The sequence below is a fragment of the Gymnodraco acuticeps genome, unplaced genomic scaffold, assembly GCF_902827175.1.
Source record: "Gymnodraco acuticeps unplaced genomic scaffold, fGymAcu1.1, whole genome shotgun sequence".
Lineage (NCBI taxonomy): Eukaryota > Metazoa > Chordata > Actinopteri > Perciformes > Bathydraconidae > Gymnodraco > Gymnodraco acuticeps.
This window is the reverse complement of record NW_022989755.1, coordinates 1,060,860-1,075,355: the sequence shown is the minus strand read 5'-3', so window position 1 is coordinate 1,075,355 and position 14,496 is coordinate 1,060,860. Positions and strand designations below refer to the sequence as shown.

The following is a 14,496-nucleotide window of genomic DNA, read 5'->3' as shown; positions in this document are numbered from 1 at the left end:
GGGATAGAGAGACACAGAGAAAGAGCTTTAAAATAGCTGCTGGCTTCAGTAGTGCAGAGATTAAGGCTGCCCTGTATCGCCTTTGTTCTGCTGTTGCAGATATGTGCTCAGAAGTGTTTGGAGACACACGAGTTCCCCTTTTTCTCTGTGCAGTGAAGAGTGAGCAATAAGCAGGGACATTGCTGGAGTTAGTCTGGTTGAAATGCGGGTGGCATTTTAGACATGGAGGGGAGGGCGGAGGGGGAGTTTTCGCCGCTGTGAATAGGACAGAGCTGCGAGCTGTCAAAAGGAGGAGACAACAGTTAAAGAGGGTTGTGTTTGCAGGGGATGTTTTCACTGACAAGAGGGAAAGGTGGATCTGCTACTGCTGCTAAGGGTACCTTCACGTTATTTCACCCCTGAGAGAGGCAGATAGAGGGCTGAGTCCTGCTTTGGTGGGTGCTGCAGGGCACCCTGCCACGTCTTAAACTAACGGAATGGGGTCTGACAGTATGACGAGTGCCTCGCAGCGCCCGCGTGATAGAGTTGCAACAGCTGACTGCTGCATTTGACCCACTTACAGCTCACACAGGAGGGGTCAAAATGGCCTTGATTATCTCTCTGAGTCGCGCTGACCTACTTGAGGCGGCGTTTTTCCACGAGGCTCTTGGCAGTTTATCACACCCACTCCCCTCTGTGCCACACAGCACAAGCAGAGAAACACACTGATTTTCTCCCTATGTAGTAATTCACTGGTTTCAGATCAGTGTTCCGATCGTGTGTGGTGCACTGAGTTTTTGAAAAGGAGCAACAGGTTTTAGTTTTCAGACATTAGACTGCATTGAAATGCTAATGCACCCGTTTGTGTATGTTTGAATCAAAGAAATACTTCTATCTGTCTTTGAGCATCAGCTACCTCCGGCTGTATGCTTGAAAGATGGTTTTGAAAGGTTTGTATATTACCCTTTTATTCACAGCAGTTACAATGGACTTAAATGATAAAAAGTGGTATCAAAACAAGGTTAACACTTGTCTGCACATAGCTGCGTAAACTACTTCTGTGTCACTCTTTTACCTCATAGCTCCACATATCTGTCAGAAGTATCATTTTGTGTGATTTATTAGGGAAGTGCTTTGTTATAGTCTTTACTGAACAAACATACATTGCTGTCTCTAAAGGAACAACCTACTAGATTTTGCGCAGAGTCTTCCTATAAAGAGAGAAAGTCAGCTGGGTCTCGTTTTTTTTCTTCTCTTTTTGGCTTCACTTGACAATTCTTCTGGCATGGTGTTTTTGTTATTGTTCCCTCTATCTTATCCACTAAGAAGGGTTTTGTTTAACTGCACAGTAAAGTCCTGGTTTAGGCAATTATTCAATTATGCTTTACCCTTAATATGTGTGAGTAGGATGGCTGCCAACATGCTAAGACAGGAGAGGTTTGTCAACAGGCGGTGTTCTTAAAGAGATGTCTGGCTAGCTGTACAGCACATTTCAAACTATTCATTACTGTTGTTTTGTCAGCTTTGATGAATCTCTTCTCTGTATTGGAGATGTTCTTTTATCTACTAAGTTGAGGAATTGCAGTGACCTCTTTCTTTGGTTTGATGATATGAATCATCCGTTGATAACATTTCGCGTATTTGAAGATCATGTCGACTTTTTGTTGTTTTTTTATGTGTCGTTTTCTTTTTTATGACAGAACTTCCAACTATGAGAAATTTTCACAGGATGCAGTCTGTTCAAACTTCTACATATTCACCGCTCCAATCAAAATCAAAATAGTTTTTTGATCACATTTGAAAACAAATTTTAGAATAAGAAGTAGCAATACAACCTGCCAACCCGTAAAATAGATCATGAATAATGATATTTATTCATCTCAACAAACTCTAGATAGTGAACAATTACAGTGTACTTAATTGGAATATACTTGTCATTCAATATTTGACACAAAAATCTGACCACGTGTTATGTGATCTCTGAAAATCACAACCAGAGTTTTAAACTTGCATTGAAATACCAATGTGTAAGCGTAGGTGGAGTTTCCTGCTCACATCAAAGGGGAACACAAGCGCATCCGCCTACTTGTTATTCTCTCTGTAAGTCCTTTAAAGAACAAACAACAGCATCCAGAGGCAGACTTCAGTGGGTGAGCTGTTATTTGATCTTAATTTATGATCAATCGCATAGGTGCAAAGTAATCATCAGTCGGTGTGGATCAGGTATCAGAGTGCAGAGCAGTGGAAATACTTAACTTGATCTCTATCTACAGCAGTGAGTTAGCTTCTGCAGAAAGGGAGTAAAGTCTTTCACACAATCCTTTAAGTGTGGTTAAGAAAGCAGTGAAAAGATGCTTTCAGAGGTCAAATAAGAGAAATCTTTAACTGGAGAGGAACCAGAAAATAATGCTGAGACAGTAATAAGAGATTACAAATAACGCTATTGGACGATGCTAAAGCTTCCCATTAAAGAGGCATTAAGTAATCTATGACCTTTATCAACCTTTATAGCTGTAGAGCCAGGCCCGGTTCTACGGGGGTGCATAAGGGTGCATTGCACCCTTAGTTGAGTCGTTATGCACCCTCATTTGAAAAATGTAGTAGTAATAATAATAAGAATAATAAGAATAATAAAAAGAAGAATTTAGTTGAAATAAAATAAATTGTAATAGTGGTTAAATAACATTGTCTGCTGCATTTATTTGGTCAATTTAAACGGTAAGTAACGTTATTATTATGTCAGGTGTGCCTGACCTGTGCCGCTGCGCGTTCGTCATCTGCAAGGTGCTTACACAGCAGTCAATGATGGACATCAGAAAATTGTTAAAACAACCAGCCCTTATCGCCAGCAGTAACACTGCATCTACTGCAGGTAATAACAGTTCAGATCATGGGGACATTACGTTACCCGCGGCCACTGTCGTGGACAATAACGCCGGCTTTGCCCGCCTCGCCCACGGAGGCGGAGCAGCCGCTGCCGTCTTCGTTGCCCCAAACACCGCCACCCCTCAGCAGCCCGCAAGTGCCAGAGGACCTCGGCAAAACAGAGCCTGCCCAGGTATATTTAAAAAAGTACCCAACTCGCCTGTAGGCTACTCATTTTGAAGCTCATGGTTTCAAAACAGAGATTGGCTGGAATATTCATGTAAAAAAGATGCCATCTTCTGCTGTGCATGTAGACATTTCGGTTCAAGTCAGTCAGATGCCTTCACCACAACTGGCTACAACAACTGGTGCCATGCTCTTATAGGCTACGTGATAAGGGACTGGGAAGGCATGAATCAAGCAAAGAGCACATAGATCTCTTAATTTTGCTCTCAAAGTGTACCAAATTGATGCTTTTAACTTCAATATTTAAAAAAAATTCTAGAGGGGTCCACTCCCCACTTATAAAAATAGCACTTTACCACTGCACCCTCTCTAATCTCAGATGCAACCTGAGTCATTTTGTTCTGGAACCGGGCCTGTGTAGAGCAGAGATTTCAGTAATACTTCTTACACATGGGGCACAATCCACATCTACACACATCTTTGTCTATCATAAAATGTTGATATTCCTGGGATATTCCAAATTCTCAAGTTGGGAAGTTGTTCTTCAGACTTTGGTGGGTTCATGGGCTTCAAGTCTGTTGTGACAATAAAGAAGACGCGTTTAACGAGTTATTGTTTCAACTTGAGGGGACATTCCTTTGAGTTTAACCAGTTTGGAACTCATTTTCTCAAATTATTTTGACACCAAGTGGATGCAGCACAAGTGCCCTATGATTCAACATTAGTTAAAGTGATACATCATCATTTTTAATCTGCCTGTGATTCGCACCACAAAAATGTGATAATACTACACCCTTCTACTAAGTCTCATTCAAATCAGATTGGTAGTATTTCCATAATCCTGCTGACAGACAAATAAACTAACCAAGCCCAAAATATAACATCATTTTTGTTGTGTTTGTAGCAGGAATGTCATGTCACTTAATATCATCGTAATATTGTACCACAACAAAGTATTATCTATTCAAAGTGTTTTTGCAATTCCGTCATATTCTCATTTGAAGTATAGTATTTCCAATCATTCTCTCCTTTTCCTATAGGTCTTTAGACAGTGTGTGAAGTTATGACCTGATATATCTCTCTCATAGGTTGTGTCTGGATAAGGGAGCGTCTAATTATCAAATGTTTGTCATTAAGTGAATATCGTAGACATGTTTGTAAAGTACAGTAAAATGTCAAATTTGAACCCTACAGAAACCAGCTGCTGCAGGAGGTGTCAGTCTGACTCAGGTACTTGCTGTGTGTCGCACAGGAAACTCATTGGCTGAATCCAAACTACCATCCTCATCACAGTCCTTACAGTATGTCCTCACACAGCGCGTGTCGACATACTGTACATGGAATGACATCAGATGTGCTTTTTTTTGGTTGGTCATTTAGAAAAAGCTCCATGGCTGCTGTTGTGTTGTCTGTCGGAGTTTTGAAGCATGTCACACATGTAGTTTTATCATCTTGCCTGCGTCACAGTTCACACTTTCGTTTTGTTCGCAGCTGTTCATCGAAGCCTTTTACAATATACTTTTATGCTTTGTTCTTCTTGGTGATTTTTATGTTAATTTATCCCCTACACACTTCTGAGACATAGTATTAATAGCAGTTGTGAACATATCTTATACCAGAGTTAGAATAAAGTGATGAAACGTTAATGATAGCTGTAAGGAAACTAGGAAAACTAGCACACATGATAATATAACAAATAAGAGATTATATAGAAGAAATACAGTTTCAGTCCTGGGCATATATAGAAGGGCAAAATTAAATGATACACGATATGTGTAATTAATATATATTTTAATATTATTTGTATACAAAATAACAGAAGATTAACTGAGAATAACAACGTATACAATAAAATATAATTTTAAAAAAAACATCTACGGTATCAAATGCATTATCTGCTGCTATAAAATAGATTTTAAGATGAATTAAAACATTATTAGAAATGCAGGAATTCAGTTTAAAGTAATGAGATGAATACGCCAAAATAGAAAAAAAATAACTTTCTCTGCAAAATGTTATTTTCTTAATTCTGTCATTAAAACATATGTGTAAGAAACAATTAGCATAAGATCAATCTCAGTTTGGCCTAAAATGGATATAGTTGTATTGTTTTTGTTTGGCCTGAGTGTTTATCACACTAAGGCTTTTTATCCAAATGCTGCGCTGTTGCACATATGGACGCCTCTAATGAGGCTTGAGGGGTGCCGGGCCCCAACCCAGGCTCCTCCAGTGTCTGCTCCTACTGTACTTCTGAGGGGAGGCTTTGACCCCAGGCCCACTGAGAAAAGGTTGCAGGTGAATCAGCCACCAGCGTATGCCGGCGTGACACTGCCGGCCCTGCCCAGCACCCTGAGGTGGGCACTAGTCCGGGCACATCTGCTCCGTGCCTAATTAGTATCATTGTAGACGAGGGCTTAAGGCTGGGCCTTGGTTAATAGCAGCCTGTTGCTCGGGGAAACAGTCTGGCTCCTGTAAGCAGCTTCTTTGCCGGTCTGCTCGTCTGATAATCTGGTGCACGGTTAAACACACACTCTGTGCTGGTGTCTGGACCCTCAGTGTGGTCAAGTGATAGGGTTGTCACTTTTACTAGTCGATAAAGAGTCCTTTCCCTGGCACTAGGCACTACTTTTACATGTTTGAGCTCCTTAATAAATATATGCACGCATTACATTTTAAGATATTATTTTCATTTGTTTCCACCCATGTCTGTACTGTAGGAATACCAGTTTGTAAAATCTTGAAACTTGAGTAATTAACAGTGAATCATATGAACCACATGAAGTGTAGTTTTATAGAACTTGTGAAAACTTGCTATATAAAACAAGAAAACAACAACATTAGTAACATTTTAAAAATAGACAAAAGAACAAAACATCACGTCTGCTTTAAGTAAGTTGATAATGGTGGTAATGAATTCCCCATTTTTCAATTAAAAATGCATTTCCATTCCAGATATTTATTTGATTGTTATGTTTTTCACAACTTAAGTTAAATAAATGAGAGAAATGGTAGGAAAGAAAATGTCAACACAATGGCATGCTTTACTAAAAGTTAGCGTTTAAGTATACTGCATAACCACTGCTGTTGTTCTTTGAGGAAACTTGACCTCAGACACTTTAACACATTGTTAGCAGGCCTGAGGTCCTGAATTAAGACATAAAGATGTAGGTTTGGATGGAGTTGTGCTCCCAATCAGCTTAGGGTGGCATGGCGTGACATACAATAACTGATTGAATGTTGGTCGAGGGAGATGTTTGGCTTAAATGCACAAGGACTTAATTCTCACCAGGGGGTAAAACTCTATGGATTTCCACCTCCGTGCTTCAGAGGGACCATGAATAGCATGCCCTGTTTTTGATGAAGAGATTTGTTGCATGTGCCAAGAGAGATTATCTTTTAAAACATTGGCCTGCTTTGGCGAAGTTTGGTTCCGGAATAACCATGACCAAAATATGTCAGTCAGAGTAATGAGATCTGCATAAATTCTGTGTATGGTGGCGTATATTGCATCATGTTGGTATTCAGTTAATTCTAAAGATATACAGTATACAGATTTTGATCTTTAACATGTGATCACGGGTTTCATTCAAATGTGTTTGACCTTTTTTGAAGATTAAAAAAAAGGAATCCTGCATTTTTCTATGTATATAGATAGAAATGAGCATCAAAAAGTGGTAAGCTGGATATATAAATACAAACGTCCTTACAAAAACAGAAGTGAGAAGTTAAGAGGAACTAAGAGACATATTTTCTATCATCTCAGGAATGCAGTCTTAAGACGTATTTAATGTTGCAAAAAGTTAGGTCATAAAACAGCAACCCAGAATCTGCAGAATTTTATTTTTCTTCACGTTGCCTCTACATGGTCACATATGCTTGTGGCTTCGCTAAAACCTTTTTGGCACAAGTCCAAGTGTCCCCCCGTCCCCCAGTTCTCCTTGCCGGATGGACATGGCACGACATTGCGGCCATGTGGCCAGCAGGAGGCTGTATTTAAGCCGGGGCAGCTCTGAAATGGGCCATAAAACCTAGCCAGCATGTCTGGCTCCCCATGAGGCAGCAGGGCTAAGTACTCATTGACAAGACTCCAATATCCCTGACTTCCCAGAGAGAGAGCGGCAGAGGAAATAATACAAGGAGAAAAAAAGCAGCAGACAAAGATGAGGTGCAGACAGGAGGCGGGTGTCTCTCCTATATAGACAGACTGTTTTATAACTGTTAGCACTAATGCTTTCAATCCACAACATGTAGCTGCTTCTCATACTTTCCCACTGCTACACACTCACTGCCATTGTAATCTTTTTTTATTTGTTTTTCAGCTCATTTTCACTTAATGAGATAGCTCCTTGACTGCGTATTTAAAGGACCTCAGGGAATATGCCACATTTTGAAACCACATGGCAGCCATGACATTTACATCTTCCCGCTTCACACATCCTTCCCACTTCATCGGCTTTCTGAAAACATCACTCACCCTGAATTATGTCACGAAATGCCTCAAACAACTTCAAGATCTTAGTAGCTAATGAAGTCAGTTTACAGACTCGTTTTTACGACAGCCAGTTCACACTCGCTTCCGTGCCGCAGCGTAGCAGAGTTGAGAGGGTGACCAGAGAGGCAAAATGTGTACCATGTGTTCAAGGCGGTGTATTTATCGCACAATAGAAGAACAAGTAACAGTTCTGGTCTGTCAGGGGATGACAGGGTATAACCTGTCCTACCAGCCCCTCAAAAGACTGCATGATGAACGAGTCGCTTCCATTTCATTATCAAATTGGCAATGATGAATAATTGGTGGCATCTGTGGGAAGACAAAAGCGAGTTTCGATTGCTGCCAGGCGGGCATCCATGGCTCTGTGGCGACTGTGGCGGATGGCGAGAGGGAGATGATTTACGATTCAGCCGGTATTTTACACAGGACAATTTGGCAACGGCTGTAAGTCACAGCAACCCGTTTTCATGAGGTTTTCCATACATTTTTAGGTAAATCCCAGATTCCAGGAAGCCTACACAAGCGAGAAATTATTTGGCTTAAACTAAACATGGCTGTTTTGCATGGCCTCTTAGGTGCTTTTCAGTAACCAGGGATACTAGGGCTCCCTAGACTCTCTCTTATTTTAATTGACTTTGGCCTGCAGGAGGCTTGTGTCCATTCAAACCGTTCTGGGCAGAGAGAGAGAGAGAGAGAGAGAGAGAGAGAGAGAGAGAGAGTAGAGAGGAGGGAGGGAGGGAGGGAGGAACAGAATGTGAATAGAGCTCCCTCAGAAACTAAAGAGTGCAGCCCACTAGAGCCGTTCTTGTTAGTTTGCTCATGGTCTTTGTTCTTTTCTCAGCCCTTCTGGCTAAATGTCTTTAAACAAGCCGTTTGGGGGCTGTGATTCTCTCCGACAGGTTTATTGCAAAAATTGGATTGCGATGTTATAGTTAGTTTGGGAATAAGTAAGGAAGTGCTGCTGATAATGTGAGAGTGATGTGATGACTGGATATATGCTGTATGTCTGTGTGGATGTGAGTGTCCGAGCCATGTGGGCCGATGCCAGGTGGGAGTGCAGGGTGGACAAGGGAGCAGGTGTCTATTAGATACAGACCAGAGAGGGAGGGGAGGGAGGGATGAGGATCATAAGAGCTCTTGGCATCTGCCTTACCTGCTGCCTCCACTACGGTCCCCCTGCTAGTAAAGGGAGGGAAAGAAGGAGGGGAAAAAGTATTGGAAAATGTTCTGGAGAAGGCAGCAAGTGAAGGAGTAACCTTTTAATGGCGAAATATCATGTTGTGTTTCTAGGGTTATCCTCTCCCACAGGTAGCTGTTGCAGCACAAAATTACATTTATTTTATTCAAGCATGCACATTAACAATATACATGTGAATGGAATTGTATTTTTTTTAAGTTAAAAAAATTAACATGTTTTCATAGCATATATAAAAATGTATTTATAATTTACGTAGGGGTTTTACCGTAGATACCCGGAGAATACCTTTGGGTTTATTGTGGTGATACACTGCTACAATAAACAGATTTATTGTTAATTAGCCTATAGTCGCATGTTATTTGTGATACGAAGGACATTGGGATAAACTCTCTTGACTGAAAATACTTGTTTTACGACTTCCTTATCATGTATTCACACAAAACTTGAAAAGACAAACAGGTCAAACTGACCAGTCACAGTTCTTCCATTTCCTATGTGGCATATAGCTACCATAGCCCCAATGTTACATTCTTTGAGATGGTCTAGCATGAATGAACAGTCTAGATAATGAGCCTTTGCATGTAGCTCTATTAAAGATTGTTCATCAAACTTAAAGTAAAAATGATTTTGTTTCCAGAAAGAGCAATTATTTCCTTCAGCAGCACAAATGAAATATTTCTCATAGACACAGATATCTCAAAACGCTAGCAAAACACAACAACTAATCGCCAAAGGCACCATGTCATTTGGGTGAAGTGACCCTTTAATCCCGAGGCCCTTTTCTTTTGCTAGAGCAGAAAGAGGCAAAATGGAGGCATTTAATCAGCACAGTTTATCTCTGTTCCTGCTGTCTGAATTTGTGGGGAAAGTTGGGGTGGGGGAGAATTATCATTGGAAAGAGCATTGAACAACTGTCAGGGATGCAGTCCATGTCGTTTGTCATGTCTCCCCGGGGCATTATGACGGAGAGTGAAGCTGGAAGCTGCGGGCCCTGCCACTGAACCACCCATCTCTTCCCAGCAGATGCATTTACCGCCCTTCAGTGTAGCTGACCATCAGGCCGCACAGCTGAGCACCAGAATATCAATACGGCTCAGAATCAGCCGGGCTCCTGGGACTATACACAAGGCAAACAGGATAGGCTTCTCTCCTTATGGAAGACAGAGACTCATAGTCACCAGGGAGACAATGTAAACGGAGCTAAAAGATGCTCTGTAGCACCAAATGGCACTTTGGTTCAACAGTCTTGGTGATTTGGAAGCGCTACACCTGAAACTATTGTATCCACTTTTTGCTCTTGTGGCACAGATGAGTCTATTAAAGGGTCGTCTGAGCGAGGAAGGAAGAAAAACAGTAATCCTTTTGTGTTCGTCATCCGCTCTGTCCTGAGAGATGCTTAGGTGAAGGAGGGAGAGACTGTGAGGAGTGAGGTGTTCCTCCTCCTGTCATATGAAACCTGAAGTTTATCCTCTGAGTCAATGATAGAGTGCCTCTCCTTTAAACAGGTTGGTGCTCAGCAGAGGTGATAATTTAGTGTGGTGATAAGCCCTTTATCTAATGGTGGGGTAAAGTAATTCCTTTTTAAGTGGCAGCACTGGTGTTTTTCTTTCTCTCTGCTGTTTTTCCTCTACTTCTCTTAGATATGTTTTGTAATTTTGCTGCTTGTCTGCGGCTGTTGATATCGGCCTCGGTGTGAAACGACGAAACCTTCCCCGCAGCCAGACGGCCTCTCATTGCCACAGTTAGGGGATAAGTTGTGGAGACATGTTTATCAACATAGAAGAAGTGCAAGTTACCCCTTGTTGGAGGAGAATAATGGGACCTAATTGAGCTGTAACATGCTGGCTGATCGCCAGGCCCTTGAATTGAAAACTCAATCCATCAGAAAGGGGTCCGGGGAGAGGGAGGGTGCTGTTGAAACACTGGAGGACGTTCTAACATAGATGTGAAACTCGTAAACCTATTAGCCGCACTTGGACGCGGTTCCATTTAATTAAAGCTAACCTACAAATCTGTGCATCTACCTGCCAGTGTGATGTTTTTCAGGAGAACAGCACCTGAGAGGCCTTTCCTGTCGACCAAAGCGCAGCCGATGTAAAGTCAGATCAATCCTCAGGAGGAGCAACACAGCCTGTCTCCTGGCACCTGCCTTGCCAAGAACAGGAGGCAGGGGGGAGGGGGGGAGGAAGAGAGAGAAAAAGAGAGGGAGCATGGGTGGGAAGGAGGAAAAACCCAGCTGCCTCTGTGCCTGAGCCCCGTGCTGCTTTTAAAGGAGTGGGAGGTAGGGGAGGGAGAGGAGAGGGAGAGGCAGAGAGACTGCTGGCACCATCTGTACATGTCTTTTGTATTCCAGCCCTCATCTTTACACAGAGCGAGGCTGGTGTGCTCAGTGTTCAAATGAAAGGAGAGGACGTGCCTTTTGGGGTGCGATGCTCTGAGAGGAGAACGTGTGTGTGTGTGTGTGTGTGTGTGTGTGTGTGTGTGTGTGTGTGTGTGTGTGTGTGTGTGTGTGTGTGTGTGTGTGTGTGTGTGTGTGTGGTGTGTGTGTGTGTGTGTGTGTGTGTGTGTGTGTGTGTGTGTGTGTGTGTGTGTGTGTGTGTGTGTGTGTGTGTGTGTGTGTGTGTGTGTGTGTGTGTGTGTGTGTGTGTGTGTGTGTGTGTGTGTGTGTGTGTGTGTGTGTGTGTGTGTGTGTGTGTGTGTGTTGAAATTCAGTTTTGTCCTTCAGAAATTCGGCGCCACTCAGAGGACGTCTCATGTCCTATTTATTCTTACCTCTATGCTGTAAGCCAGTGTGGTGTCTCTCCTTATGTGTGTGTCAGTAGGCTCTGTTTGCAAGCACTCATGTGTTGTCAAATCTCTGGGTTGCCATGTTTGTGATGGGAGTCAGAAGCTTTTGTTTGTTCCTTCCTCCCATCAGCCCCATTAGCCTGATGCTTCCTCTCTCACTGACTCACTCAACTTTTTTTTATCTCTCTTCCTCTCTGTCACTGTCTCTCTCCCCCCTCTGTGTAATATGTGCTGTGGCGGCCCGTCCTTGCATGTGGCAGCAGGGTGGATCTGCCTGCGAGGACTGTCTGCTGTCATATTGACGTGGCTTTTGCGCGAACCACAGCTAAAATCACCATGTTCTCTGTATCTCTCCCCCCCCCCCCCCACCTCCCTTCCCCTCGCTCGTCGCTCCTTAGTCTCTGTAGAAGTGCTGTGAATCATAAGAGGAGGTGGTTGCCCTGCTCTTTGATTGAATCCACATTCCCTTTTTCCTCTGACGCCACAGAGAGAAGCTAGAAGGAGGCAGGGAGAGGGAGAGAAAAAGCGAAAGTGAGTCTTTTGTAGTTGGCACAGTACAAAACATGCACTGCAGATGAAAAGCATATGATTCGATCAAACACACTCTGTGGTGGCTACCTAGCCGAGTGGTAGGTAGGAAGGAGGAAAGGAGGAGAGGAGGAGGAGGAGAGGAGGAGGAGGAGAGGAGGGAAGGGCTGGAGTCCATTTGCGGGCCCAGAGTGAACCCTAGTGGCCAGGAGATGCAGTGACATACTGGATTTAAAGCTGATCTTTAGTATTGCAGCATAAAGAAGCCCAAACATGACATTATCTATTGTTATTTGTATCAACTGCTGTAGAGCTTATTTGCATGTTGAAATGTTACACGGTGAGCTGCTCCTCAACTAGCAAAATTGTATCTCTCACTTTACTTGTTTTACTTTAAAAATGATTCATGTCGATTTCTAGTAAATTACAGTGAACTAAATCACCACTAGTGGGGTGGTGCACTACACAAACTAAAATATGGCGGACTGTAAACGGGCAGCTAATGTGTACCTTGCTGTTAGCATCAACATTGATAAGTAATACATTTAACTTCTACACTACAATAAACATGAACCTGTCAAAAATAATCAAATAATGAGTTCATCTAAATAAAATTAAAATAACATTGTTTAATCAGTAGATTATTTAAAAAAAGGGCCTACATTTTTATATTTGTTTGAAATGTTTTTGGTATTTATTTTAGTGTGTACTGTACATGTTTCTGTTTTTTTGTTCTGTTATTTTGCGCAGACAGCTGTCCCCAATTTGTCAGTGTATTTTGCACAAAGATACACATCATTTTGTCAGTCAGGCTTGTTTTCAGAAGCTTCTGTTCTTAAGTTGTTGTTTTGTCTGCCCTCGTTTCCTCACATAATCACTTCTTGCAGGTTTTTGCAGCGCTTGCAGTAGAGGGCTGTTACCTCTGCAGTTATTTTTCACAGGATTTCACTAATGCACTCTTCCTCTGCTCTCCTTCCAGCTCTTCTGTCCTCGTGGTGTGAGGAACTTGGACGCCTCCTCCTCCTCCGTCACCAGAAGAGCAGGCAGAACGAGCCTCCGGGAAAAGTGCCCATGCAGCCCCCCATGAGCTCCATGAAGCCCGGCCTCTCACACGGGTCAGTGTTCACACTGCTGCGCTTTTTGGCTTGAGTATGAGGTGTGTTTATATGTATGTGTTAGCTGTGTGAACAGACAGACCAGGCCCTTGGGGAAAGCCCTTCCTCTCCACATGAAGCCCGGTGTTCCTCATGGATCAGTGGAGAGACAAACTGCCAGACTAACTGCTTGTCGCACAGTCAATTGGGAATAAATACATCACAACCTCTAAAACATTTAGTTAATAATTACAACACAATGTATTTTCATTGCAAGAGGAAGAAAATGCTTTTATTTTATAATCCTAACAATCTTTATTGTTCCCTGTGCCTGTACTTTTGTACACGGCTAATATTTGTGCAGTGACGCAAGGCACATTTTGTTCAGCTTACATGATGTTTGTTTATCCATCCTCAGCAGAGATGGGTCTTTCCCCTACGACTCAGTTCCCTGGCAACAGAACACCAATCAGCCTCCAGGTTCGTTGTCGGTGGTTACCACCGTCTGGGGCGTGACCAACACGTCGCAAAGCCAGGTGAGATCCCTTACATGTCCAACAAAGGACGAGGTTTCTTGTTAAAGCACACAACATTTACACGAGTATATCTCTCTGTATGTCCAACAGGTGTTGGGGAACCCCATGGTGAACAACAACAACATGAACCCTGGGGGCAACCCAATGGGATCGGGTATGTCTGGGAACAATCCCGGGATGAACTCCCCTCAGTTCTCCGGTCCTCAACAGCAGTTCCCCAACAAAGGCAACTCCAACCAGGGCTACATGCAGCAGGGCATGTACGGACGACCCAACTACCCTGGAGGAGGGGGCTTTGGTGGCAAGTAAGTGGACAGAGGCTTTGCGCCGGTTGTTGCATTGATAGAAATTGCTTACAGAGAAGTTATTCTGATAGTTAAAACTCTCTGAGCTCATATTGTGTTCCTCTTTGTCATAGTTACCCTGGAGGGCCTAACGGTGGACCCGGAGGAATGGGCATGCCTCCACACTCCCGCCCTCAGTCAGACTTCACCCAGCCTGCCGCTGCTGCCGCCGCCGCCGCAGTTGCTGCCGCTGCCGCCACGGCAACCGCCACGGCCACAGCGACAGTAGCTGCCATGCAGGAAACCCAGAACAAGGACATGAGTCAATATGGACCGGTAGGACATGACAAACAACTGATAGTCCCTCAATTACTTTTAATAGTAGCAGTAGTACTAGAACAGGAAGCAAATAGAAGTGAATTTAGGGTTATTTGTGAATAAGGATAAATCTACGTGTGTGAATAATTTGCTGAAATATAACTTTTGCTAGATAGTTCTTTTAGCTATAACAAATGCTGAGCCTGTTGGTCATTTGTGACATTTAACT

General features: G+C 42.9%; 1 protein-coding gene across 10 annotated transcripts in view; it reads left to right on the top strand.

Annotated features, from left to right (window-relative positions):
• Window positions 1-14,496, top strand: part of LOC117543566 (zinc finger MIZ domain-containing protein 1-like) — a 115,546-nt gene that overhangs the window by 87,402 nt on the left and 13,648 nt on the right. For 3 of the 10 annotated variants that reach the window (XM_034211916.1, XM_034211923.1, XM_034211932.1), the window contains 5 exons: window positions 4,225-4,260; window positions 13,015-13,150; window positions 13,548-13,665; window positions 13,756-13,970; window positions 14,084-14,285. In XM_034211916.1, coding sequence (XP_034067807.1) covers window positions 4,225-4,260; window positions 13,015-13,150; window positions 13,548-13,665; window positions 13,756-13,970; window positions 14,084-14,285 — 707 coding nt within the window. Of the gene's footprint in view, window positions 1-4,224; window positions 4,261-12,020; window positions 12,039-13,014; window positions 13,151-13,171; window positions 13,192-13,547; window positions 13,666-13,755; window positions 13,971-14,083; window positions 14,286-14,496 lie in introns of those variants that run through there. The other 7 variants (XM_034211948.1, XM_034211964.1, XM_034211956.1 and 4 more) reach the window with 5 other exon arrangements.